At 57.9% G+C, this 27,578-nt stretch overlaps 7 protein-coding genes across 7 annotated transcripts; 3 read left to right on the top strand and 4 right to left on the bottom strand.

Moving 5' to 3' along the window:
• Positions 1–861: 861 nt before the first annotated feature.
• BKCO1_3100049 (l-threonine 3-dehydrogenase) lies at positions 862–1,048 on the bottom strand (the record flags this gene model as incomplete). The annotated part of the gene is made up of 1 exon (XM_020274324.1): positions 862–1,048. A coding segment is annotated over one exon (187 nt), but the record flags the coding sequence as incomplete, so codon positions are not given.
• A 210-nt stretch (positions 1,049–1,258) lies between these two features.
• BKCO1_3100048 (uncharacterized protein) lies at positions 1,259–2,493 on the bottom strand (the record flags this gene model as incomplete). Its single annotated transcript, XM_020274323.1, has 3 exons — positions 1,259–1,721; positions 1,786–2,180; positions 2,230–2,493. The coding sequence occupies 3 exons, from the start codon at positions 2,491–2,493 to the stop codon at positions 1,259–1,261; spliced, it is 1,122 nt and encodes a 373-aa protein (XP_020129568.1).
• A 3,687-nt stretch (positions 2,494–6,180) lies between these two features.
• On the top strand, positions 6,181–7,860 carry BKCO1_3100047 (het domain protein pin-c2; the record flags this gene model as incomplete). The annotated part of the gene is made up of 1 exon (XM_020274322.1): positions 6,181–7,860. The coding sequence occupies one exon, from the start codon at positions 6,181–6,183 to the stop codon at positions 7,858–7,860; it is 1,680 nt and encodes a 559-aa protein (XP_020129563.1).
• Positions 7,861–7,891: 31 nt separating this feature from the next.
• On the bottom strand, positions 7,892–9,791 carry BKCO1_3100046 (glucose galactose transporter; the record flags this gene model as incomplete). The annotated part of the gene is made up of 7 exons (XM_020274321.1): positions 7,892–8,121; positions 8,220–8,331; positions 8,421–8,620; positions 8,680–8,965; positions 9,039–9,325; positions 9,422–9,622; positions 9,695–9,791. The coding sequence occupies 7 exons, from the start codon at positions 9,789–9,791 to the stop codon at positions 7,892–7,894; spliced, it is 1,413 nt and encodes a 470-aa protein (XP_020129564.1).
• A 2,573-nt stretch (positions 9,792–12,364) lies between these two features.
• On the bottom strand, positions 12,365–12,864 carry BKCO1_3100045 (alpha beta hydrolase fold-3; the record flags this gene model as incomplete). Its single annotated transcript, XM_020274320.1, has 3 exons — positions 12,365–12,569; positions 12,644–12,733; positions 12,800–12,864. The coding sequence occupies 3 exons, from the start codon at positions 12,862–12,864 to the stop codon at positions 12,365–12,367; spliced, it is 360 nt and encodes a 119-aa protein (XP_020129565.1).
• Positions 12,865–14,112: 1,248 nt separating this feature from the next.
• On the top strand, positions 14,113–17,037 carry BKCO1_3100044 (wd domain containing protein; the record flags this gene model as incomplete). Its single annotated transcript, XM_020274319.1, has 1 exon — positions 14,113–17,037. One exon carries the CDS (start codon positions 14,113–14,115, stop codon positions 17,035–17,037), a length of 2,925 nt encoding a protein of 974 aa, XP_020129566.1.
• Positions 17,038–19,206: 2,169 nt separating this feature from the next.
• On the top strand, positions 19,207–22,323 carry BKCO1_3100043 (c6 finger domain protein; the record flags this gene model as incomplete). Its single annotated transcript, XM_020274318.1, has 1 exon — positions 19,207–22,323. One exon carries the CDS (start codon positions 19,207–19,209, stop codon positions 22,321–22,323), a length of 3,117 nt encoding a protein of 1,038 aa, XP_020129559.1.
• Positions 22,324–27,578: the final 5,255 nt, after the last annotated feature.

Raw genomic sequence — 27,578 nt, 5'->3', positions numbered from 1 at the left:
CCCCCCCCCCCCCCCCCCCCCCCCCCAAAAAGCGCATCCCACGCCGTCCAGCCCACCCCCGCACGGCCCAACGCACTCCCCCTTCCACCATGTCCGAACGTTCCCAAGCATCAAGCACCAACCCGACCAGGTCCCTCGCGTACGTCGAACACGCCCACGCCCTCCCCCCTCGTCCAAACGTCAAACGTCCCCGGCATATGGGACCGGCCTGCTGGCCCGGCCCGCGTCCAATCCAGCACACACATGCGGTCCAAGTGCCCCTTTTCGCGCGGGGGTCGACGGGGGGAGAAGGAGTGCGGTGTCTGGCGGTACAGCTCGTGCGGCGGTACGGACGTCGACGATATCGACGGCGTGTGCGAGCCGATGGCGCGCGTGCGGCGACGGTGCCGGTGCCGGTGCCGGTGCCGGCGGCGTCGAAGCAGGGGACGGACACGGACGGTGGGTGGGTGGATGGGTGGGTGGATGGGTGGGTGCGGAGAGGGACCGGGGCCGGGGGTGGTGGTGGTGGTGGTCGCCGCGCGCGCGATGAGGAGGTTGGGGTGGTTGAGGGTGGCGGCATAAATAAGTGAATTGGTGAGATGGCCCGGGAGGGGTTTCCTCTTTTCGATTTTTGTTGTTTGCGTTCTGCTTTTGTGGGGGCTCTCGTTTCCTTCTTTCTGTCTTTTTTTCTTTCTTTCTTTCCCTATTTCCCTTTTCTCTTTCTCCCTTTCTCTTTTTCATCCTTCCTCTCTTTTCCTCTTTTTTCTCTTTTCCTCTTTTCTCTCTTTTCTCTCTTTTCCTCTTTTCTCTCTTTTCCTCTTTTCTCTCTTTCACTCCTTACTTCTCATATATACCAAGGTTGGGTCGGCGTGTGGGACGTACGCTTGACGAGGACGTGGTTGGGACCGAGCTCTGGCATGGGCACTTCTTCCATCTGAAGCCCGTCCGGCGCGGTGAAGTTGCGGACAAGCCAACGCTTCATGGTGTTGGGTATGGATGGCGGTGGTGCCATAGAATCGCCGTTCTTGCGTCCATTTTCGGGGGCAGTGTTGGCGTCATCGCTGGGCATGTAGGCGCTGTGGCCGACTGATATGGTCGCCCGGGGGAGACGTCATCGCTGGGTAAGCTCCACGGAATTCGGCAACGACAATGAAATGGGGAGGTGCTTTTTTGTGTAGTGATGATATTGTTACAGCTAAAGAAAGTCGTGAATTTTGCCGGGCATAAATCGCTTAAAAGACAGCAATAAAAGTCGTAGTACACACCGTAAAAACATCTGCTACACGGCCTGCGAGGAATCCTGCCGCAACGCATCCTCGCTCCCCACCCTCACTATATGCGGAGGGGCCTTGTCATCCACCGAGGTGCCGCCCGTGATTCGACCCTGCAGCTCCAACTCCCGCTCCCACTGCTCATCGATGCCGGCCAGCTCATGGTCGTCCCCGCTGCGGATGTAGCCGGATGCTGCTCGTCCGCGGCCGGCCCGGCTCCGCGGCCACCGGATCTTGCTGAGGTTTATGATGGAGTTTTGCCGTGGCGAGACGTTGCTGTCGGGCCCGCTCCGGATCGACTTGGCGAGCGAGCGGAGGAAGGGCCGGTAGGTGGCCAGATTGGCGGCCGTCATGCCGATGGTGGCTTCGAGGGCGGACCAGAATGCAACGGGCGGGGAGAGCGGCACGGCGCTGTTGGACGGCCTGATGGTGAAGAGAGCGATGAGGCGGACGACTATGCCGCTGCTGGCACTGCAGGTGGGTGCGGGTTAGTTTCTGCGCTTCTTAGGGATCGGACAATTAGCGGTGAACGTACAATGCGCCCAGTCCGAGGAGGGCCATGGCGCTGTATTTGGTGCGCCGGTTCATGGTGGTGCTGGGAATGATTATGAAGAGGGGGATGCTATTAAGAGTCCAGTCGGCGGCAATGGAGACGATGGTATGCACAAAGGTTGTGCCGATGATGACGCTATCGCTGAGACAGGTGCCGTGGGTGTTGCCCAGGAAGTGGGTCCAGTAGTAGGAGATGGGGGTGCATTGGTTGAGGAGCACGAAGAAGTAGGCAATCGAGTAGGTGGTGGTGACGCCCATCATGACTCGGATGGTCCAGATGTGCCACATGACTGGGGTGAGGCGGAGGTAGAAACAGCACACGGACAGGCGGAAGAACATGGCCGTGGCGACGTAGCCTTCCTCTGCGAAGATGACCATCTGCTTGCGGTCAGCACCGGCTCGGTCAGCGGGAGGGGGCGCGGCCTACTTGGTAGAGTTGGACCAAGGTGTCTACTGGGAGCGTGTAGGCCGGGCTGCCGAACGAGTTCTTGGCCAGCAGGAACATGCCTGCGGCCATGATGCTGAAGGAGACGACGGCGAAGGCCATCATCCAGTCGTCCCATCCCCACTGGCGCAGCATGTGGGCGCGCACGTAGATGCGCAGCGACAGGGTGGACCACACCAGGACGAGGCCGAAGCCGCCCAGGATGTACATGGAGTTGCCACGTCCGCCGGCAATGTCGAAAGCCATGGCGGCGATGGGTTCAAAGAGAGTGGGTTGGGTGGGGAGTGATCGCCAGCAGGGCAGTGGCGGGCCATCGGGTCTTAACTGAAGCCTGCCGTGTCCCCATGGAGAGGTGTTTTGGCAGCGCAACCAAGGATGGTTTCGACGGGACGCCAGGAGGGCGCGCGACACGCTAGACTCTTATTACCGAACGCCAGCGTTCGTCAAGCGAGGCAGCGGCCGACTAGTGTTGGCAGCCTGCGGCGGAGCTACACCCGCTACCCGCTAGCAGAGAAGGGCCGAAGCCGTGGTGGTGGCGCGGGGCCGGAGCATCGCGGTAACTTGTCAGCTAAACCCAATCCACCAGATCTGCACCACACAGGATGCCTCTGCCCCTCCAGCAACAGCAGCCCTCCACCGGATGCGGACGTGGGATCTGTCTGACTCCGCCTCCCTCCTGCCATGTGGCTTGCTGCCCAACCCGACCCGCCAGCCGCTCCCGCGAACATGCACTCTGCCGGCATCCACGTGAAGGATCTTAGCTTGTTTGAGCGTCTGCGTCAATTGCGCGGCCCCTTGTTCCCGGCGCGTGTTGCTTGACTCTTGTCCTGGTGCGAACACGGGCTCGGTCCGAAAGTGCTCACCACCAGGGAGCAGCGGGGAGCTCTTGTTTGACCCCGGGGACACTGCACAGTAGTACTGTGTACGTAGCGCGCATGGACGAGTCTCGGCCCGTGGGCATGGTACTGGGCGGCGATCGTCCATCCACCTGTACTTGTGCTTGTTTTTGGACCGCCATTATACCCGCGTGCCCGGCACCCCCAGCCGTTCCGCGCAATCCCGACGTATGGTACCCCTATTCTGGAAGCATACCCACGTGCAACTGAATGCACCTCGTCCACATGCGGCACCCGCTTATCCGTGCGGCCTTCTTTCCACGTTGTTACCCGCCATCTGTGCGCAAACTGGCTGTCCCATCTCCCGCCCTCCACCATCACTTGGTGCGCGCTACGCATCACCGATGGGTTGCCTGAACAATTAAGCTTCCCCGCTCGCTGCAACCCCACTTCCCGGTTCGCAGACCACTAGGACCGTCTGCCCTGTCTGGCTCCTGACATGCTTGACGTAATAATGGGCAGTGTTTTGGCCGCCTCACCTTTGTCCAACACGCAATCATTCGCCGGGTAGGATTACCGTCGAAACCACCAGGGTACCGGTAGTCACCATTGCCCATGCTTTGCCGCAACCACAGGCAGCAACTAAGCCACCATCACCTAGGTATACATCGTCCAACTATGAACGCCTCCTGCAAGCGCCAAGCCAGCTCGACGGAAATAGCTCTGTAACTCATCCCTCCACACTCCCTTAGCTCCGAACCTTCTCTAAACCCCCCGCTCCAATCAATACCCCGTCGGGCTGAGGCTGCTGATCTGTCAGGGAGTCCCTGCCCAACGCTCGGCCAACTACATCCTCCGTATCAAGTTTGGCAGACACGTCCTCAAGCACACCACATGCTGAGATCAAGATCACTTCGCCACCCTACCTTGATGCTCTGGCTACTGTCGCAACGTCGACTAGAGCGACAAATACCTTAAACCCGAATGCGCCAACGACCACCCCACCGACTACGGCCGCCGGCGCGGTCCCCGTATCGTGCACTCCCCTTTCCCTCTCCTGCTAAGCTGCCGCCTGGTGTATATTTCATATCAAACTATCCATCCCTTCGTCCTCCGTCTTCTTCCTACGCATCCCAAACCTTGCCGCCACACCCACGCTACCACCCGCCCCCACAAACAATTCCCGCAGCCAGGCCCTTGAAAACAAATACACTAACAAAAGGGCGCAGCCACCCCCGTACTCTCCCCCCTCCCCCTCCACAAGGGGGTCGGCACCAGCGGCAGCGGGAGCGTGCATGAATCGGATCCACAGAAGCCACACCCACCCAGCCTCTACGCCCCCCCCCCCCGCCCTCGTCTTCTTCGCCCAGAATCCTTCTTCTTCTTCCCCCCTGCGCCACTACCACCACCATCGCCACGTCTCTGCCATCCACGCCACCACCCTCACCATTGACGAATCCGTCCATCTCCACTCCCGGCACGCTCGAGCATTGGCGGCGCCCTTTCTAACGGCCGTCCGCCATCGCGTCGACGGTTGAGACGTCATCGATGGTAGACGCGGACTTTTGTCGTCATCGACGACGACGACGACGGGGGACGAGCGGCTCTCGGCCACGGGACGTTCCGAACGCGGGGGTGGGGACGATGGTGTGGCACCGCCGCCGTAGAGGAAGATCGATCAGATCAGGTAAGGCTATTGAAAAAGAAAGAAGGAGAAGGGGCCGACGGAGAGGATAAGGAGGGGGATGTATGATGGTGGTGGCTTAATGTGGGTTTCTGAGGGTAGTATGTAGATGCGATTCTATAGGCTGTTGGGTCAGAATTGTGACGTAGAGAGGAGTCGTGATGGTGGTAATACTCGTCCCGCTTGCTCTTTAGTGCTGGGCGCGGGGTGACTATAACTTGTGTTGGGTTTCAAGGTCTCTGTCTACAGCTGGGTGTTTCAAGAAGCAGAAATGACTTGAAACAACCGCACCAGATGAAGCTGTCTAACCCGAAACGTTGCGCTGGAGAAGTAGCGTACATACATGGGGTTAGCTTTCGGAAAAGTACTAAGTAGCATGAATTTATCTTCCAAGCCACATATTGCAAACCACATCCAACTCTTCCTAAAATATCCTTGGTCTTAGCAGTAATACTATGCTTTATTTGTGACAAGCGCTCTGCCGATCAATGTGCGCCACAGCACTGTGTAAATGCGCACGGCTACGGAGGCTCCACAATTGCATCCAATGGCAAGTGCAATATTCACGCCAAGACCGCGTGCCCCTGAGATCGTCTGCGGCGTAGGTATGAAAAAAAAAAAAAAAAGGACAGAATTCAAGTTGCAGTAGCTCGTCGCTCCAAGCTTTCAATCCGTTCGTCCAATATGTTCTGCCGAAATTGCCAGTCGTTCTGGAACAGTGTAACATCGCAGGTGCAATTCGAAACTAACGGCATCAAATGGTCGGAACACTCTGCAACCGTCCATAATGACCTCGAAAGCTTGGAAAAATCGTCAAATCATGGATGCCCTCCTTGTCGAGCAATCTTTCATGCCGTTACGAGGAATGGGTGTCCGGATGTTCCGGCCGATACCTCGGTCTTGTTCGAGCTCGACCCTCAAGACGGCACGGATCCGATCTTATCGTGCCAACTGCGGACTCCTCAGAATCAAACGATTGTGAAAAAGTGCATCGTTGCAGTATTTTCAGAGCTTCTTGAAGACGGTGAGCCACGCAGCACATAACTCATATGAGTTGCTCCAGGGCCGTTGACTCATGATATTTCTTTCTTTACAGATGGCCTCTCATCCGCACTAAGCAAATCCCAGACGCTGGAGAATCAAAGCACCGGATCAGACTCGGCCATCGAGTTGGCGCGATTTTGGGTCAATCAATGTCTCTCCAAGCATCAAAGATGCAGCCTTTCCAGCTCGCCGCTACAATTTTTGCCGACAAGGGTCCTGGATCTTGGAAACGAACGCGTCCGCTTGATTGTGACAAATGAGGCTGAAGTGTCCGACCGGCGCTATGTCTCTTTAAGCCATTGCTGGGGCACGACTCAAGTTATCACAACAAAAAAGGAAACGTTGAACGAGAGGCGCAGCGGCATACGTATGAGTGATATGTCCAAGACTTTCCAGGATGCCGTTCATATGGCAAGAAAACTTGGCTTTCGATACCTCTGGATCGATTCGCTCTGCATCATTCAAGACGATCCGCAGGACTGGGAAAGAGAGGCAGCTCAGATGTGCCGGGTTTACTCTCACGCTGCCTTCAACATCGCGGCCGCACACGCTCCGAACGGGCTCGTAGGCTGTTTCGTGCAAAGGGACGGGCTTCTGAACCTGCCCCTTTCGGTGAAGCTCACCGAGCAAAAGACAGCTCTGTTCACACTATACGACTTGACCAAGAAAATACCGGGAAGGAACGTGCTCGCCCAAAAATCTGGAGCTGAGCTGGGGCCGCCGTTGTTTGGACGTGCCTGGGTGTTCCAGGAGCAAATGCTCTCGCGGCGGATGTTGACGTTCAACGGCTCTGAGATGTCTTGGAAATGCCTGTGTGGGAATGGCACTGAACGCTATCCTGTTGGACGCGTCATTCGGCACGGTGGCTCCCACGAATTTATCCAGCGGGGGATTACGAAGGACGGGGAGTACTTCAATGATGACGACATCGCCCGTCGAAAGCAGCACTTGGACTGGTGCAACGCTGTCATGGACTACACCCATCGAGGAATGACGGTTGTTACGGACCGGCTGATTGCCATCAGCGGCGTCGCAGATGCCATTCAGCAGAAGACCAAGAACACGTTTCTCGTTGGTCTTTGGAAATCAGAGCTCTGGTTGGGTCTCCTATGGAGCATTCCTCACGCTCGGGAGTATGCGCCGACTACATCGCATGCCTTTGACTACAACGCCAAGTCTCTCCGAAACCTTGAGGAAAATGTTGCGCCAACCTGGTCGTGGGTCTCCGTTACTGGGCCAGTTGTTTACTCTACGGCAACTGGCGATGTTCGGGTAAAAAGAATTTGCTTTATAGACCATGTGGAAGTATCAGGTCCTCCAGTCAGAAAATCCGGTGTTTTGGGCATTCGCGGCCATACGAGAACGGTGTACATCAACTCGATTTACCCGTACGCACTTGGAAACGATCCGGACTGCCCGACTGACATGACTTTTCCACTGCCAGATGATGGGCATCAGGATTTCGAGTACAAGGGCAGAAGGTTCCACCCGAATGCCTACTTCATTTTCTCCGACCAGTGCCCAACTCATCCTGATAAGGCCAATTGGCAGTTGATGCGCGGCATGTGGCGTCCAGATGAAGTAGTGCCTCCCGACACTCCAATCACTTTCCTCGCTATTGCCCAACGCAATCACGGACGAACGGCAACTCACGATCGAGAGGACGATCCACTTCAAGTATTCACTATCGGGCTCATCCCCTCGCCAGAGTCGGCAGACACATATCGCCGAGTCGGATACGCAGTTTGGGACGACTGTGCTTGGTATGGGTACAACTGCAGCTCAGGTACCCGATTCACGCAGTCCGAAGAAGACTCAAACCCTATGAAGCAGCGTTCCATGCCGCGTAAGATCATCGAAAAAGCATTACCATGCGTTTTCCACCCTCCCTCGCAACCACCCTCGCAACCGGCCGGGCCAATCGAGGAAGCTTATCCAAGCGTCGACGACGGGTTTCACGATCACGAATTTGAAGAAGGAAGGCTCCCCGAGCTATCCAGCTACCACGACAGAGTCCATGCACGGACAAGGTCCTTGCGAGTGGTCTGAGCGGGAGAAAAAAAAAACAGAAATCCATCTCTCACGCTTTCCCGACTTCAGACACGCTGTGACCCCTCTCCACCTCCGCCACCTTGTCCGCATCCACCGCGCTCCTGTCCACGTTCAAGTCGGACTCGCGATGCGCGTCCAAGCTCTCCTTGTTGAAGAAGTTGACGTACACGGGGAAGATCCACGCGGCGACGTAAAAGGCCGTCGGGATGGCCATGGCGGTGTGGAAGTTGCCCGTCGAGGTGGCGACGGCGCCCGTCACTGAGGAACGAGGAACGAACGGTTGATTAGCGCGCATGATCGACGAGGTGTTTGGTCCGCATCAGTCAGGGTGGGGAGGAGGCCAAGGAGGGACGTACTGGGAGGAATGGCCGCGCCGCCGGAGATGGCGGCGACAAGCATGCTGCCGCCGCGCTTGGTGTGGCGGCCGAGGCCGCGCAGGGCGAGGGTGAATATGGTGGCGAAGCAGATCTGCCGTGGTTGTTCGTGTCAGCATGCAGTGGACATGTCTCGCTCTTCCGGAAAAGGGGTGTGCTGGTTCAGCAGGAAGTTCGACTCACGCTCTCAAAGCATAGGACCAATATCAGCATCGCCACGCTGGTCTTGCCGTGCGTCAGGACAGCTGCAAGGCCGAAGATGAAGCATAGTGCGAGATAGGCCGCCAGCATGTAGCGCGGCTTGAAAGCTCTGCTGGTCATGACGCCAGAGCCGACGAAGCGCATGAAGGCGTAGCAGCCCTGGCCAACGGCAAGCAGGTTCGCTGTATACCATGGTCAGTCCACAGGCTTTTGGTCTCTCTGACGGAAGAGGACGACTCACAGCTCGTTGCGCTCGAATAACCTGCCTCCTGGCAGAAATTGATGAAGTAGTTCGCAACCGCCACCTGCGCGCCGACGTAGCAGAACTGGCTCCACACTCCGAGAAACAGGTTGTACTGCTTTCTGAACGGCCCTTCACCCTCGCCCTCCGCATGCTCAGCGTGTCCGCCCTCGGCGATCTCGCGCTCCTGAACCGCCATATCGGCGTCCGTCACCTCGGGCATGGGCACAATCCAGAACAAGATGATGAGCAGGGCGACGAAGCCGGCGACGCCGAGGTAGACCCACTGTTAGCCATCAGCTTCCAGGTCCAGCAGACGCCAAAAAGCAGAACAACCGACGACTCCTCCTCCGACTCACCTGCACGTTCCGCAGCCCCTGCTTGGTGTCGACCGTGTCGGCGAAGAAGACCCTGCTGGCGAGCAGGGGCGCGACGAACGATCCCACGCCCTGCACGCCCTGGGCCAGGTTCAGCCTGATCTCGCTGTAGCGCGGCGGGCCGCAGATGGACAGGAAGTTGTCGGCGCCCGTCTCGAGCGTCGACAAGCCCGCGCCCACGACGAACATGGAGCCGCAGAAGCCGCCGAACGACTCCTTGACGCCCGACGGCCAGAAGAGGAGGCAGCCGACTGCGAGGACGGCCAGGCCTGGATCGTTGTCGTGAGGACAGAGAGCTCGGGTGTCAGCATTCAGAGGACACCGGGGGGGGTGGGGAAGCGGGGCGGGCGCTGGGGTTGACGAACCGGTCATGAAGGTGATGCGGAATCCATAGTGTCGCAGGATCCAGCCCGAGATGGTGAGTGGGCAGAGGAAGTAGGCGCCGAAGTAGGCGGCGGACAGGCCGGATGCCTTGCTGGCGGTGATGTTGAGGTCGGCTTGGAAGTGCGAGTTCAGGACGTCGAGGAGGCCGTAAGCGAAGCCCCAGAGGAAAAAGAGGATGGTGACTGCAGGGAAGTAAAGCCATGTCAGCAACTTTTGTTCATGCTAGCTGGAGGAATGTAATCGGGGAAGCTCACCGAGAGAATTTGGCAGCAGAGACTGCTTCAGGGTCAGATGTCCACCCCGGGTGACAGCATGGTCGTCGGCGACGATGGTCCTCTTGAAAATGGCCATTTCACTCGGAGAGCCTGCAGTGGCGAAGAAAGTCGGCGTGTAGCGAAGAGGCAGCGAGCAAAGCTACGAATGTGGGGCCGGGGAAATCTCTTCAAGCTATGCAACCTTCTTAAGCATCGATGTTTCGAACCCTCCACATGCGGAGCTCGCGGTTGTATTCCGCCCGAAGGCTCGCTCCAGGTCTGGGGAAAGGCAAGCGCCGCATGTGCAGATCCATGCGGCTTTCCGAAAAGGCAACACGGCTGCGAAGGGTGATGCGTCGTAGAGACCACAGATGCGCACCAAAGAGGCTGCATCGCCGCACGGCAGGAGCCGACGACACGTACCGGGATGGACGAGAGCTCCTTTAATGGCAGTAGCTGCCATTTGGTGGCTGAGGCGTCGTCGACAGCTCGGTGTTGTTTACCCCGGTTCCCATGCAACTTGACCCGAAAACGCGGGGGTGGAGTGTTCCGGGGAACATCATGCCCAGCCTCTTATTCGATCGTGCTGCAATGCTTGTTATGACCAACTGCGGGGAAGGGAGTGACTCCGACATGGACAGTCTCGAATACGAATACGCTGACTGCTTCAACTGTCGAATGCTTCTCAACATGACCACTACATTTCAGAGGCGCAAGATCTACCCAGCTAAGACTCAGGTCATTGAGTAAAGGACGAGCTTGCCGGTCAGCCTATCAGGAGCTTGAATGAGGAACCACCTCAGCTCAATCACGACAGGAACAAGTATATGACGGCTGCCTTTATTGAAACAGAGTAGAGTTAGTATGCGTGGTGACAGATCGAACCTGGCGTTTAAGGTATATGTTCATCACTCAACGTCGTGTCACTCTCAACAACGAGGCGAGTTGACAGCAATTCTGGGCCTCAATGTATTTCCAAGCCAAGAGCGTGAGCAGCTCCTGATCGCATTTCAAGTTTCAAGCATGGTGAATATAAGAGTGAGGATGTATGTACATCCTCAGAGCCGAACATTGGTTCATGGTGTCCCTGACATGATCATGGGCTTACCTCCATCAGTGTTTGGTGCTCATCTTTCGTAAAGGAAAACGGCGAGTCCAGCCTCCATGGGCCGTCCTTGAATGATCTTGCCATCTCAGCTCACGCCCCAGCAAGCAATTCTCGAGGCATCCTGCTCGCGTCCTTCAAGCTTCCCACCAGGGCGGTTCCAAACAGTTTCCGCGACAATCAGCCGCAGAGGCCACAGCCTGGCGCCATTCGTCAGATCGGAGTATCTCCCGGTGATCGTAGGGCGGGCGAAACCTCCTTTCCAGGCGCCAGCCAGTGGGTCGTTCGCGAGGGAGATCTCCTCGTCCGTCGCACCTGCACCTCCGGATCGGCTCGATCCAGCGGGTAACTTGGCGCAACCTTGTCGCAGATCTCGTCTCGTCGGGGACCCGCGGCGGGGGGGAAAACGGCTGTGCAATGGGTGCGTGAAGCAATCCTTCCCGTCGGCTTCTGGCTTGGTTCTTCATTCCCGCTCGGCAAGGCGTCAATTGAGATCTGATAGCATCCGTCCATTGGGCGCTCATCCGTCTCCTTTTTGGGCCCCACCGATCGGCGTTGACACCGGCGCTATGTGGAACAGCTTTTCAATGGTTGTCTGCGTCCTGGCGGCGTCGATAGTCCATCCATTGGAGCAGAGGCAAGGTCGTTTTGGGCTGCCAATTGAGAGCAACGGTCCGGTTCGCAAGTCCATCCGTGGACGTCACATGAGAGCAGCTCGCTGCGGACTCGGGGCGAAATTGCTGGGTGGAGGCAATATGAAGGAAATGACGGCGATAACGTTTCTCGCAGGATGATCGGTCGGTGGCGGTTGGGCGTCGTTCTCCTGAATCAGGCAACAAGGTTGCAATTTTCGGCTACGGCGGATGATGGAAAGATGAGCAAAAATTTCCAGAACTCCGAGCTGCCCCAAGTTCCCCGCGCTTAGTACGGATCGAGGTTGGGCCCAGCGCCTCGTGACACAGCCGGGGCCTGTCGACGCAAGATCAGAGAGCGGCAGCCACAGGATCGTTCAAGCGGACACAGGCGTTTCAATCGCAAACAATCATGCGCCTGTCCGGGGCTGACTGTTTCTCAGTCAATGGTGGGGGGGCGCTAAGGGGAAGAGGGAAGGCCGGCCGAACCGCCAGGGTCCAAGCAGATGGTTCCCCCGACTTCCAAAAGCTCGCGGCTCAAACACACCCCGGTCCATGCGGCTTCCGTCTCTTTCGCTCCCCAGCCCTCGCTTCCCACGGGGGCGCGTGTCCTGGTACTGGCAGTCAAGCTCGGCGACGGGAGCTTACCGTGAAAGCATGATAGATTCTAGCAGCGTGTAACATGAATTCGGTGAGATCTCGTGGCAGGCGTCATGATCAGGCCGTGATGCACCATCACAATGGCGGTGATGTTATGGTATAATGTCCTGAATGGCTTCCCAAGGAAAAGTGAGAAAAGTGAGAAGGGAAACAAAAAAAGAAAAAAAATGTGTGGCTGTTTATACATCCAATCCTGTACAAATATCTGGTATCACACCAAACTCCGAATGCGCGTTCCTTTGAATGATTTGTTTGTAGTTTCCCTCGCCTTCCTCACGCCGAGATGCCCTTGCTGGTCGGGCGGCTGCCCTGCACAGCCGGCGTCAAGCCAGTCGGGCTCTTCTGCTCGTCCACAGGGCTCTTGCCGTCGTCCGACGACGGCGGGTCGCCCTTGGCCGCCCTTAGGCGCTCCTCAGCCGCCCGCAGCCGGGCCTCCAGGGCCTCGAGCTCGGCATTCTGCGACGTGAGTTCCTGCTGCCTGTCGCGGCGTCAGCGTGCTGAGGTCTGGGGGGGCGGTGTGCTGTGCGCAGGGTGGGCGCAGGGTGGGCTCACTTCTGGTCGACCTCCTTCTCCACGTCGTCGAACTTGCCGCTCAGGTTGAAGATGTCGTCGAGCGCGGCCGAGAAGTTTTTGGCAATCTGACTGTGCGGCGGTCAGCGTGACGGGCCCAGAGCCGGGGGGAGGCACGGCGGCGGGGGCGGAGCGTACGACTGCGGGCGCTGCCTGGGGACCCAGTCGCGATCTGGGCTTGCGGAGGTGCTCTGGCTGTCCATTTTGGATTGAGGCGAGCTTCGGTTGCTTGCGATGTTGCGAGGATGAGCGGCGTCGGGAGGGGTAAAGGCGATTGCCCAAGCGGTCTCGGTCTCGGTGAGATGTGGTGGGAAGCTTGGGCCCGGGGGACGAGCTGGTCTTTCTTGGGTTCTCGCGGCGACGTCAGACTTGGATGTTGAGCAGCAGGAGCACCGGGCGACGCGTGGAGGGAGTTGTCATGGCGGGCGCCAGCAGGCCTTTAGAGAGGGCGGTGGAGGGGAAAAGGAGGTGTTTGATAAGTCAGTCATTTCCGCCGAACGCGGGAGCCTTCATGCGATCGACGCCAATTGGGCAGACACCCAACCCTGCCGTCACAGCCATTGAGGCCAAGCCCGCTGCACGCGTACCCTGGACAGCCTGTCTCCCAGCCCTACTCGAGGCTTCGACCACGCCCGAGCCAGCCCTCGCAGCACGGGCGGCCGCTGCTGCGGCGCGCCGACGTCACTACTTCGCCCCGGCGCCGCGGGGCGGGCGGCGTACCATTCGCCGCGCTGAAAAAAGGGGCAGCTGTGGCACGTGACGGGCGGCGAGCATTCCGACAGCGCGCACTCATGCTGCACGCAAACCATGTTCAGGCGGTGAGAGGTGCGCGGGTTGGGGTGATGGACGCGGTGTGCACGCGTCGGCATTCGGCGGTGCACAGTGTGACAGCAGCCGGCAAAAGGCTTGAGCCATCCCACCTGTATTTCACAGTGATATTCCGCCCAGTTGGTTTGTTTATAAGCATTGTTTTGCACTTCTTCAGACTCACATTATTTGCGTCCCGGCTGTTGTTTCGACTGGCCCGCACAAGAAGAACAAAAATAGCGCCCTCGGCGTGGCATAGAAGGATCAGATGTTTTGTAGCTCGTTGTGGGTGGGCGATTGCTGCGCTGGCCTGGCCTGGCCTGGGCGACCCAGCGGGCGGGCGCCGGTCGCAAAATTCCACTCCACTGCTGCCGCGTCGCTTCCATGACACGCATCGCGAACCGCAACTGAACACGCCCACGCCCACGCCCATCGCTCTCGTCCCCCCGCCATCCTCCCCCAACTCTTCATCGCCGACAACGCCTTGTCCACCCGCCGCGAACGCCTCGTCCCCTTAGCTCCCGTCCTGACGCGCGCGCCGTCGACGTCCGAGCTTGTCTGATGGTGCGCTGCAGCTCCACGTCTCCGCGCTGGCTCCAATCCACCCCTCCGCATACCGCGTCGCTGCTCTCCACCGCGGGGGGATGAGTAACATCCCAGCCCACTATACACCGCTCGAGTCGCTCCTGTTGTTCCAATCTCTCGCTTCCCATGGCGTAGAAGCACAGGTCTTCACCAAGGTCTCCGATCTGCTGCTGCACAACGATGCTGTAAAGGACGCCGCAAGCTTCAGCCCTGATCGTCTGACTCCCGATGCCCTGCGCGACCTCTACCTGCGCCTGCTGAAGGAAGAGATCCGCGATGAGCTCGACCCGAGGTCCGAAAACGAACCGCCCGTCCAGAATGGCGACAGCCCGTCGAGAAAGCGCAAAGCACCGAGCCCCAGCTTGCCCTCCGTCCAGGAAGCTGCCCAGCACCAGCATCTGCTGCCCAAGCTGATCGCGAAGCTGTACACGCGCTACCGTCGCCATGCCATCGAGGACATCCGCGAATACGAGAAACGTTATGATCATGTCTCACGGGAGCTTCGCGCCATTCAAAACGGCGAGTGGGATGAGCGTTTACAACGGGAACACTTGGTCAATGGCGCGAGGGAGGCGTCCCACGTCTCGCCTACCGCTGCACCATCACCAGCTGTTCCTCAACCCACCGCTGAAGTTGCGCCGCAGGACGCGCAAGGCCCGGTGAAAGCTCCTGCTCCAGCTCCTGCTACAGCTCCAGCTACAGCCCCTGCCACAGCTCCTACTACAGCTCCTGCTACAGCTCCTGCTACAGCTCCTGCTACAGCTCCTGCTACAGCTCCTGCTACAGCTCCTCAGGCCAGCCCACCTGGCAGCAAAGAGCAGTCTCCTGCTGCCCAGCAAACGCAGGCGCCGCGTCGATCATCGGCCAAGATAGAGAGCATCATAAATCATCCGTCCGATTCTCCTGCTAATGGAAGTGCTTCTCCCCGTCTGAAATCGGCTGCGCAATCTCCAACTCAGTCTCAGGCACAATCACAGCCTCCACCCCATCAGCGGACCCCGTCACACCCACAGCAACCTCAGCAGCCTCAGCAACCCCAACAGCCTCAGCAACCTCAGCAGCAGCAACCCCAACAGCAGCAGCAACAGCATGCCCGGGTCCCTTCACAGCCAGCACCCCAGGGTGGCTATCCTTCGCCGTATGGTCCGCCACATGTTGGACGGTCTCAAAGTCCCACCGCCCACAATGTCCCCATAAGCTCTCGTCCACCGCAGGGGCAGCCTGTCATCCTACCTCCGCCTCCGAATATGCAGAATATACAGTATCCTCCCCCGCCATTACAGGTACCGTCGGTGCAAGAAGGAGGTGGGCCTTTCAATCGACCACCCTCAGGTTCTCCACATCAGCATGCAAGGCCGTTTCCGCCTGGACCTCCACCAGGCCCAGCCCCGCATTCACCAAGCGCTCACCACCCGTCGCACGTACAGCAGCCTGGTTTCTATCCTCAGTATCCCGGACAGGCTCCGTATCCGCACCCTCAACCTATGTACCACCCACCCGTCCAGCATCCGTTGCCGCCCAGAGGAGGTGGTGTGATTTTGGAACCTTTTCAAGTCATGGCACAAGATCCTGTCCAAGCTCACAAAGCACAGGAAAGACAGATGCGTCAGCAGCAAGCACAGGCAGCCCGTCCGCCATCCGTCCGCCCTCAGCCATCGCCTAGGAACGCTGCTGCAACTCCTGTCAGACCTTCGCAAGTGCCTCAGTACCATCCTTCTCCAGGCCAGCACCCGCTTTATCCACACCCGAGCGCTGCTGCTTCCATGCGCAGGCCACCTGCTTTGCACGTGAACACTCGTTTTGGTTCTTGGAAGCAACCTCAGCCTCAGAACAAGCCCATTCACGAATGGAATCCGAACCTTCCCAGTCCCATTTCCCCCGAAAGGTCCCCGGAACTGCACTCTAGCGCTCCGCCAAGCTCCACTTCAAAGTCGAAGCGGGCTGTCAAATCCAAGGAGATGCCAGCACCTGATGCAGCTGAGACACCAAAAGCCGGAAAGGGCTCCCGGAAAGGTGCACGGAAGGTACGAGGCACGAGTGTGGCATCGTCTGCTGTGACTGGGTCTACTCGTGGAAGGACCAGGAGCCAGTCAGTTGCGTCGCATGCAGATGAGCCTGGTCCGGATGTCAAGGCGGAGCCGAGTACGCCGGCGGAGACTATGGAATCAGATGCGCAGTCCACCACGGAAACCCCTACGTCCGGAGGGCGACGTACTCGTCGGCGGGCTGGAACGCTACAGTCAGTTCTGGAGCAGTCTCAAACGGCGAATCTCAAACGCAAGCGCGACCCACGTGAAGAGTCCGAGACCGCAGAACCGGATGTCCCCGATATCGACATCGACATGGGTACGCCCGGCCCACCTACCTTCGTCATTGCAAGTCGAAATTTCGGGCGGATGAGCGTACCGGTCATGAACGACATCACCTCGCACAAGCACGCCAGTCTCTTCTCGCACCCAGTCAAACCCAAGGACGCCGAAGGGTACTACGACATCATCCGCCGCCCGCAGGACCTCAAGTCGATCCGCACCGCCATCACAAACGGCTCCCGCGCCGTCGCCGCCACGACGCAATCCACGGCCGACACGCCCTCGGCGAACTCGCCCAGCGGCGGCGCGCCCGCCACGCCGACGCAGATGCCGAGCACGAGCAGCACCCACATCACGCTGCCGATATCGGAGGAGCTGCTGCCGCCGCGCGGCATCGTCAACTCGGCGCAGCTGGAAAAGGAGCTGATGCGCATGTTCGCCAACGCCGTCATGTTCAACAGCGGCGAGGACGGCGTCGTGAGCGACGCGGTCGAGATGGCAAAGGACGTCGAGGCGAGCGTGGCCAACTGGCGCACTGCCGAGCGCACGAGCGTGTACGAGGCCACGAGTAATGCTAATGCCGCCGGTGGCAGTGGTGGTGGTGGCGGCGGTGGTGGTGGTGGTACGCCGGCGGATGGCGATGATGAAGTGGGCAAGGGGCGGAGGAAGTTTTAGTCGGACGAAACGTGGAATGCGGGGAGCAAAAAACTAAGGGAATCATCTGGTGAGGACTATGTAGTGTGGATGGTTGTAATGATATTGTCGATTTGGGCGGCGGGTATGCGTTACCCTGCCCAGCACCAATTTTTGTGTCCTGCACGATTATTGTGGATTCCGTGATGCTCCGGTGAATGTGTCGGGGTGCTTTTGATGATTGATGGTCGTGTCAGTGGTTTGCTTTTCTGAGCGCCCTCGGCGCATGGATGCTTGTCCGATGCGGGATAGCGTTGAAGTTGGAGGTTTCGGTACGTCAACTTTGTTTTTTTTATTTTTTTTCTCTTGCTTGGTGGCTGCTTCGCGCTTGACTCGTGATGGCAATGCACGAACGCTGCGGGCACATAGAGTGCAGTTTGATTTTGGCAAGTGACACTAGCCTCAGGGGCTATGGGGACGCCGCTCTATTTTTAAGCGCGTGGACATGTCGAGGGACTACTGTCTCTACTCAGATGCCTCATCATACCAATTAACCCGACAGGACTTCTTCCTGACTTCTTCTTCTTTACAACCTCAACTAACCCGAACGCTCCTGTTGCTGAAAATCCAAAGTAACTGAGCACTGCTGCTGTTCCGCAGCGGGCAAATCAGGCGCTTGTCCATCATCAATTGTGATTGCTGGAGGACAGCGTTGTCTGGTTATTCATGAAGGTGCGGTCGTTTGCTTTCCGAGTGCATTGACAACGCGATTGGGGCGGAGAGAGCCAAAAGCAGTGCTATGGAAGTGAGGGAACTGATTTTCTCTCTCCATATGTTGCATATAGCAGACTGTGTACTGTTTGCGAGCAATGGCTGTGCTCGAGCCCGGCTCTTTAAGTGCTTCTGTGGGCCGAGATACTCGACAGGGCATCACGCGGGAGGGTGGGATTTGAGCTGTAGCATGTGCGATGGTGCCATACACGCGGTACGGGAGTGCTCCACAAATGTAGTTGTCACCGGGGATGTTGTAGAGAAGGCTTTACATAAGAGCGTCTGCCTTCATCTCCCACGGGCATTTCTCTTATTCATAGACATGGAGTATATACACACATACACACTTACCAGATCCAGACAAAGACAGAGATGAGAACTTTTTGTCTCGTCTTTTGTTTCGAACAGTCTGCCAACTGCCACAGATTATGCAAAATAAGAAACCATGGAAGACTTCGGCATCTTTGACGAATGATGCTCAGTTTTCGTTACACTGATGCGTTCCGTCACCTCCTTGGCATCACGCTCAGCTTCTTCATCCCAATGGTGCGCCAAACGGATGACTGCAACTGCTCAACAGAAGTTGTGATTCCGGGCCATTCATTGCAGCATTCTGGCGATAACGGATGATGCTGACTAGAGCTCGCCCACAGTCTGAAAGGAGCATGAAAGTGAAACGCAGAGAATATGGCACTTCTCAAATCTTTACTCAAGAACTTCCTAAAAAATCGGTGCGTAGCTGAAGTTTTGGTTCGAATGGATTCGCGTCCTGACATTGTCATCTGATGCGGTTCCATTCCACATCAGTTCGTGTAATTAATATTTCTGGATATAGAGCTGAGCCAGGTCGAGGTGGAGGAACCCAATCTGGAAGGAGTTCTGGAAGAGTAGTCCAGGTGAATGCTCACTTCCAGATGATGACTGCATTAGGGATTTTAAAAGGGAAGTTGAGCGACGATAAGTTCGAACGACGGCAGGGGTGATGTTAAGGTTTAAATCTTTTTAAGATGGTGGGGAGGTGGAGAATTCCTTACAGGATGAACGCCTGTTTGCAAATGGGGTCATGGTCACATCAGCCATTTATGAAAATTCGTGGGAGTGCGCTGGGCCTGTTGGTGCGTCGACCTTCCTGTAAACTTTCCTTGTCTGGAAATCATTCCGGAAGTTTTTTTCTTCTCCCACAGACTTCTCTTCGGGATTCACCTACTCTCCACAAATTTCGCTGAGCACGGTACTTCTTTCGTAGGTAAGCCAGATTTCAGGGTCCATCTATCAGGGAACGCAACTTCCCTTCCAGTGCGCGATCATACACCATCATGTTTTCGTCTCCACTTCCATAACTCTTCACTCTCATAACCCACCCTTGGTGCAGATCTCCCCCAAGCTCACATTAACTCTTCTACCATGGCAGGCTCTCTCTCATCATGCCCCAGCAGCCAGATGGCATCCATGCCTCGAGAATTTGAGACGCAGCTCACCACTGAATGCAACCTCAATGAGACCGGATCTGACATGACTGATTCTCCTGAGACACCAGCCTTTTCCGACCACATTCCATTCACCTTTGGCCAAAGCCGGGGTACCAGCGACGTCGAAGACACGACAGAAGGTAGCGCTGATGATGAAGAAGCTGAGATTGACATCTTCAAGGGCAACTCACTTTTTGGCGGCGGCGAGACGGAGGAGAAGCTCCCTGACCCGGCTCCGTTCGGCGCAGCAGACGCTTCACCCACGCTCGCGTATGACCCGGTACTGGACCCGCGCCTCGGCACGCAGATTCCCTCGTCCCCGTCACCGTACGACTACTACGGCTCGGCCGAAGACAATGAGAAAGATGAAGGCCACGGAGGTGCGCACAGCCGCAGCGAGACACCGGAAGACTTCGGGCGCGGGTACGCCAAGTACGAGTTCCGGGACCGGGACAGAGCGGTCACCACGACGCACTTGGACTGGGACAACTCGGGAAACTACGACCCTGCGGACGAAGGACGGAGAACGAAGAGGGTAGAAGGCGCCGAAGGACTGAGCGGCAACAGGAAGCGCAGGTCGGGCGGCCAGGCGGGGCCTCAGGACGAACACCAGCTCGATGAGGTAGGCGAGCCGCGGCAGAAGAAGCAGAAGGCGTATTCTTCGGCGTATGCGCGCTTCATCGGTGCGTCGTACGTCTTCACCGTCAGCCTGAAATCGGAGGCTGGGAGGGCGTTGGCGGCCAAGTACCAGGGCGAGGACAACTGGCCAGAAGACGAGTACAACTTCGTGTCGGATGAGTATATCGCGCAGAACTTGGTGGCATCTGACGGCGAGGATGGTGGGGAAGGAGATGGACGCAGGAAGCTTCTCCGTCCGCGCAAACGACATGTCCGCTACCATTCGCCCGGCTCTGACCACGACCTTCTCCCGCCCATTGCCGACCCGCTTGGCATAGAAGACGACCTGCGCTACCATCCAGCTGCCCGTGGGTGTGCCGAGTGCAGGATAGACGGGAAATTGTGCTCTCTCCGCCGGTCCGACGCAACATGGCCGTGCCTCGCGTGCCAGGAGAAGCATACCGGTGAAGATGTCGTCCCGTGCGAGCTCATCATCCTGCCGACCAAGAAGACGGCATGCGAAGCCTGCCATGAAGCAGACAAGTACTGCTCCTACAACGACGCTTCGGCGGATGTGGGCATCGCGTGTCGGCAGTGCGAGGAGCAGAACCTGCTATGCATCGCCGGCCCGGACCTGGAGAGCCTGCCCAAGCGCGCCACCTACACGCCACCTCCGGGCCTGGCGTACACCCCGTACCGGCCCTTTGTTGCGTGCACCGCCTGCCGCCAGGTCAAGCGGTCGTGCTCGCTGAAGAGCAAGCAGGACACCCCGCCGTGCCGCGCCTGCGAAAAGGCCGGCATCCCGTGCACTTTCGAGAAGCTGGTCGCCACCAACGCCGGAAAGCAGAAGGCCGCGCCAAATACCGCCGCCGCTGTCGCCCGCCTCGAAGAGAACGACAGGCCGGCAGCCTCTGATGGCCCGGTGCGCACACCTGGCGGCAGTGTTGTCTCCCCAGGCATACCGGCGCCCGCTTCCAACTCTTTCGGCCTCCCGCTCCGCACCACGTCGACGGGCGGCTCCATCGGCAGCCTGACCCAAATATTCAGCTCCAGCTCTTCTCGCCGCTCCGTCACCCACCCAGCCAGGTCGAACCCCGTCGCCGGACTCACCACCATCGTCCCTCCGTCGAAGATGAGGCACTACACCACCACAACCACCCCACTCTCCCGCCGCCACACAACCAGCACCGGCATCACCACCTTCCGCAGCGGCTCGCGCACCCTCACCGACGCAGGCTCCGCCCGCCACCGGGCGCCGCAGCAGCAGCAGCAGCAGCAAACGACACCCGGATCCATCGCCCGCGACATCGGCTACGTCCAGCACCGCCAGAAAAACCACATCCACCGCAAAACCGACACCCTCACGCACCTCAACCCCACCCCGACCCCGCACCACCACCACGCGCGCAACAGCAACAGCAGCGCCAGCACCACCACCACCGACTCCGCCCCCTACCACCCCCCCGCCGCCGCCGACATCCCCGCCTCCTACCACCTCCTCCCACCCCCGGGCTGCCACCCCACCGCCGACCTCATGCTCGACGCCCACGGCCGCAAGGGGTGGTACCGCGAGATGGTCACCGCGCTCGCGCACCCGATGGCGTTCGAGACGGACGACGACAACACGAACGCCAACACCACCACCAACAAGAATCGCGGTACCGCGCCAGCCAGACGCTCTGCCGCACACTGCCCCTTCTGCGCGACGCCGTGGCTCGGCATCGCGGGGCTGGCGTGGAAGAAGGCGGCGGTGCTGGCGTGGCGCGACGGCCGCGGCTTCACGGAGATCGCGGGGGGGCATGCGTCGTCGGCGTCGTTGGCGGCGTCGGCGGCGATTACGACGACGACGACGACGTACCGGGAGTATGGCCGCTACTCTGGTGGTGGTGGTGGTCGTGGCGAGGTTGGCGCGGAGGCGGATGTGGACGCGATGCGGCGCATGTGTCGGGCTTGCGTTGCGGAAAGGCTGGATGTCTTGGGGTGCGCGGGGCATGAGATGGAGAGCTTGGTGGCGGCTGATTTGGGGTCTGGTGCTGGGGGTTTTGGTGGGGGTGGCGTGGCGAGGGATGCGTGGGTGGCGGAGATGGTGCAGCGGTTGGATGAGAGGAGGGTGGAGGAGGGGGATCGGTGGTGTGCGGTTTGTAGGAATCCGGCGGTTTGGCGGTGCTGCAGCTTGCAGGAGGAAGATGAAGATGAGGATGAGGAGGATGAGGATGAGTTTGGGTTGGTGACGGTGACGGCGGCGGCGGCGGGGGGTGGTACTGGGTCGCGCGGGAAGGAGGGGTGCGGCCTTTTGCTGTGCGATGACTGCAAGGAGCTGTGGGAGATGCGCGGGCGCGATCTCCAGCTGATGCTCGAGGAGAAGTTGAGTACCGAGAGGGGCGTCATGAAGTGCAGGGCTGATGCAGGCTTCTTGCTGGAGGAGGGACTGCTGATGAAGAACGTGGAGGCGCAGTTGCTGGGACTTTGAAGGGCGGAGCTGCTGGAGCCGGGCTGGTCCAAAAGGTTTTTTTCTCTTTCTCTTTTATTCCGCGGGGAGTGATATAGTCGATGGTTACAAAAGCGTTGGGATTGCCGTTGATGTGCTGCGCATGGCGGGGGTTCTCGGCTCACAAGGTATTTACTTCTGAAGCCACGGCGGGAGGACCAAGGGTTTCTGCATATAAAAATGGGTTTGGCAGCATCTTGGAAAGTTCTGACAATAAAAGATACCGTGGTCGTACTCTAAAGCACCTGACGTTCGTGCAAGTGGCTCTCGGTCTGGTCAGGAAGGATTTTCGTTCGATGGTCCCTTAAGATTTGCGTTGTCCAACTCAAATACTTGATAGAGACCAACGTTGTGGCATAGCTCGCATGGAAGTGAGCTAAGTATGCTCGAACTCGCAGCTGTAAATATGCCACAATGCCAGGATACGTCGATTGTCTGAGAAGTTCCTCGTATGGCCCTCGGTCGCGATCAGTCTCGAAGGTAGACGTCTTGGACTGGAACCATCCTCGATGGGACACTGGCGAAGCAAGTGAGGTGTCATTTTGTGGCCTGGAATTTGTCTCCGGATATAAGGACTATGGTTTTCTGGTCAGCAGAAGGTCAGCAGTGTGGAGCAAGCAAGAGATCAGGACAAGATATTGTACCGTAAACGGAGGAAAAGAGCTGAAGGAAAGAGGTGAGTTGAAGGTGAGGACACCTCTAAGCGTCGAGTCTTGTTCATGTTGCGAAGTGTGCGCAAAACTTCACTGTTCTTTCTGTTGCTAGTCATGTTCATGTTTCTGTTATAGCTGGAAGATAGAGCTGGAAGATCGGCGCATGACGGTCTGTGATAACCGAAGCCGATGGATGCTGTGATAGCAGTATTTTCCTGCGCTTTGACACTGTAGCATGGGGTGAGTGGGTCTGAAGACGTTGAATGAGGCCCGGCAACAATAGACCCTGAGCCTATTGTTCATGGCTATTGTACCCCACATGAGGAAGGTACGTCGGAGGCAGCAGTTCGCCGCGGGTATTAGCTGGCAACTGTTTGATACCTAAGCGCGACTGCTGCAACCCGGCAGACCTGTTTTGAGTGGATACTGAAAGTTAATTGCGCTCTCTGCAGGGGCAGCCGAAACAAGATCCAAAGGTTGGTGTGACCTTGAAACAATATCGAGAACAGCAAGCCGTAGGTCTTGATTATCCTGGAATGCCTCCTTTGGAGGCCCAATTGCTGCAGCCACGCTCATCAGCCCCAAGACAGCAACCTCCGCAGCAGCGGGACCCAATCAGAAGTCCAAAAAAAAAAAAGGTCCCAGAGAACGCATAAGCGAACGCGGGGATAACTACATGCATGCAGCCAAAAGCAGTATCCAACGCCCAAGACCAGAGAACAGCGTAGTAGGACCGAGTACGCCATAATTCCCCCGGCCCCATACTCACCCGTGCTGTGCCATGCTCCACAAGCCCACTTCACCCAAGGTGACAGGCTCAGCGGAAGAAAAAGCAAAGAAAGGTCAGCCAAAAGAGCAAATGACGCCGTTGCCCCTCTCACCTGATCCGAGATACCCATCCCACGCTATACCCCATTCATGTTCCCCTGACCAACCCACGACATTCCTTCAATACCCCCTTCCCTTCCCCATCCCACGCTCTTTCCATCGCTCTCGCCCTGCCCGTCCGTGCCTGCCGGCCGCCAACGCCACGAGCCCGGGCTCAACTGTAACGCCCGCTCTCCGGTGCCACGGAGCAGAAAGGATCAGTATCCACGCTTGGTTGGATGGTTCCCGGACCGGACGGTCGGTGAAATGGCCCAGCGTGTTCCCCTTCTTCTCCGATTCTCCCCTTGCAGCCAGGAAGAAAGGAGCTCGAGCCAGCCCCTGGACACACCCACCCCCAAACGCTCGCTTTCGCCTCCCCTTCCCGTTCCCTAAGCCATGATCTCGGTTTTCTTTCCCTGTGTCTTGGGAACTTGGTGGCCCTTTTTTTTCTTTTTTCTTAATAACAAGAGGAGGGCGAAGGGTTGTGGGTTCCGATGCCCCCCATGGCGCGAAGAGAGTGCCCGTGGCGCAGCAAGAAGAATGCCCTTGTTCATGTTGGTTGCACCAGTACAGTGGCTCAGGAGGCTTTGGGGCATGTTCGAGGCGTTCAACGGCTGCGGCAATGGCTGCATCAGCGACGGTTAGTCGACACCGTTGTATATCAGCTGCTTGCAAGGCTCCATCCTGGGAAGATAAAGGTCCGAGACACCACTATCTGTACGACTTCTTCGCAGTGATGTTGCGTTCAAGCAACCAATGTCATCCGGAGGAGTGTGTGTGTCATCCTGCATGAGCTAAACAAAGCGGTCGAAAGCACCAGGTACGGATGCCATACCGTTCCTGCTCGTGACTATATGATTGCTTGTTTTCATGGTCAGACAAGGAGCAAGTTGCTGCCGTGGTGCCTTGTGTTTGGTGGACACTGTTCTCTCCAGCCAACGACTGACATGGAGAAGTGTCGGAAAAGCCACGCCCCCCCCCCCCAGTCTTGCATACGCACCATGACTCGGCGTTTTCCGACACGCGATAGATTGAGATTGAGCCCCTGCGAGACATGGACGACGCGAAATCAAAAGTGTAAAAGGCCAAACGGCCGGACGCGTCTCCGAAACTCTAACGTAAGAGGCACGGAATTTCACCTGACGGCGAGCGCCGGACAGCCCATCTCACTTTCACGAGCATTTTCCAACCCATCCGCTCGTGTCCGCCTCTTGCGCAACGCTTGGGGCCTTGTCCCAACACCATGGACAGGAGATGGACAATGTGAGAGGATGAGGTCACGACGTGCAGGAGGCGGCGTAGCCACAACAAAGGCCCGATATTGCCTGCCTTGTCATCACGTCACCGGATCGAGCCTGACCTAGTTGCTGTCCTCCTTGTCCCTTAGCAGCGGCGACGTATGGCCGGCCAGAAGAGGGAGGGAGAGAGAGAGAGAGAGAGGGAGGGAGGATTTGCACGCCAACTCAGAAAGCACGGGGCGGGCGGCGTAGAAGACGCGGACCAAGGCAACACAACACGGGTCGAGAGTGAGTGCGGCCCCACAATAATTCCCACGCGGCCCCATCGGCGAGAAAAACTCGAATCCTGGCGGTGGAAAATCGGTGACGGGGAACGCGCGGAAGTGGCCTTCCGAGCAAATCCGCTAAACCGCGCTGAGCAATGGATGGGCGGCCGGGTGCTCCCCTTTGGGCTCCAAGCAGCACCCGGGTGGAGCTGGGTGGGAGGCTGGGTGAACGTGTTGCAAGCTGGACAAAGTCTTGGCGGTGGATGGGAATGGGTCTGGTGAGAGGCAAAAGGCCCGTCAGTCCAGAAAGCGGTGATCATGACACCGAGGGTGGAGGAAGGACAAGGCAGCGACAAGAGCGCATGAAACGTTGTTCTCGGCAGTTGCGTTCGGCTCGAGAATGATGCACACCGGCTGTACTGTATAGAGGAATCTGGTGTTGAAAAGAAACCGGCACATCGTAATCTTGCGCCCTTCACCGTGTATCCGTGCTTGCTGAGCCATGTACTCACTTTACCACAGTACGGGATTCCAGCCATTTCCGCTCACGAAAAACCGCCGTCCTGGTGGGGTTGCATGAATAGCTCACGAGATCGGCTCAACCAGCACTATAGTCTCGTATAATTGCAAGAAGACGCGGCTGGAGCGTCTACGGGGATGAAAATATACCACACGTCTCAGCAAGTTTCGACATGCTGAAGCAGACTTCTGCTCGCCAATCGTGTTACAATACTCTGTGCACCGATTCCATGGCCGTCAAGGCCCCTCCTGCACATGGATGGCGTGCAGCAACCCACGACCCTGATCCGATGCGGACGTCCCTCTTCCGCCATCGACAATCAACGCACGGATCGAAGACCACGGTGCCGTCGGCTTCAGCCGGAGGGCACGGACAAACAAGCGAGTGGACCTGTATGTACTGTGTAGTATGAGGTACTGATCAAGCGCAGTAGCAGTGCCTTAGCAGCTGAACATAACCCAACTCAGCGGCAGGGTGTCAGCGGGCATCAGGTTACGCCTGCCCAAGATATTTCCGTCCCAGCGGCCGCCCAGGATGATGGTGTCTCAGTTGGTGCGGCACAGTATCAGGAGAAAGTGCACCAGGGCCAAGGAGTCGGGTAGCGAGAGGGGAATTGCTCCGCGGGCAGTGCACAACGACCATCCCCTTCAAGGCCAAAGATAAACACAGGGCCATGTTCCAGGGATGAGGCATTTGTGTTGGCGACGCATGAGGACATGAGTCGCTTCGAGATACGCGAAAGTAGCACGCAAACAGCAAAGTGCGCCCATGTCGACAGGGAACAGGCCCTTCGGTTGGGCGAGTGGTTGAACGCCATCCTTCGGGCAGCGAGACTACCACTGGCAACGAACGAAGAAGCTAGGAGTCCGATGTGCCCTACAACGCGGGCATCAAGGGCAACCAACAAATACTAGGGACTGATGTAACCCGGCTAAAATTGAGTAGCGCGACGGCGACACTTCACGACAAAAGTAGAGGCGTCGATAATCTTATTCTTCCAGATACGTCTCCGCGCTCCTCCTTTAGTGGCATCGTCTTTCTAATGTATCTTTTTGTAGACATTCCTTGTATGATGGTGGTGTCCTGGGGTTCACGAACGCTGAATTTTGATGCAACGGTCTGCACTGTCCTCCAAACGCCATTGACAAAGGATATGTCGGAGCTCGGGCTTATAGCTAAAGCCCTTACCAGCCAGTAGCAACTGGCTGCGCGCATTGCTGTATCCCTCCCCAGCTCAAACCCAGTCAACGCAACTCAACGGTAGTACAGCCCCTTAGGCCCCAAGCAGCACGCATGTTCACAACAAGCAGTAGTAGTCCTTCCCACAGAGCCGCCCACTAGCCCGACCACCGAAAAAGTCCCTAGACCAACCCTCTCACCATCGGCGACCCCGATCACCCCGATCAGCCAATCGAAGAACAGCCTCACGCCCGCAGACGCTCCCTACCTCGATGTTCATACCGTTTCCCCCCTCTTTGACCGTCGCCGTGATGTTCGGTTTGGAAATGTGGCGCTGCCAAGTGGACCAGACAACAGGCAGAGAGACCAACGATGCGTCAACGTCTGCGCTCCTTTTCGCGGCCCGTCTTCGCGAAACCTTCTGCCTCGTTCCATCACCATTCCATCATGATCCTTCCGCCGCATGAGCGGCGAGCCCTTTCTTCGGTCCTTCCACGCCTTGCCCAGTCTTCCC

Source organism: Diplodia corticola (genome assembly GCF_001883845.1).
Source record: "Diplodia corticola strain CBS 112549 chromosome Unknown scaffold31, whole genome shotgun sequence".
Lineage (NCBI taxonomy): Eukaryota > Fungi > Ascomycota > Dothideomycetes > Botryosphaeriales > Botryosphaeriaceae > Diplodia > Diplodia corticola.
The sequence above is the reverse complement of the archived record's forward strand: the minus strand, read 5'-3'. Positions and strand labels throughout refer to the sequence as shown.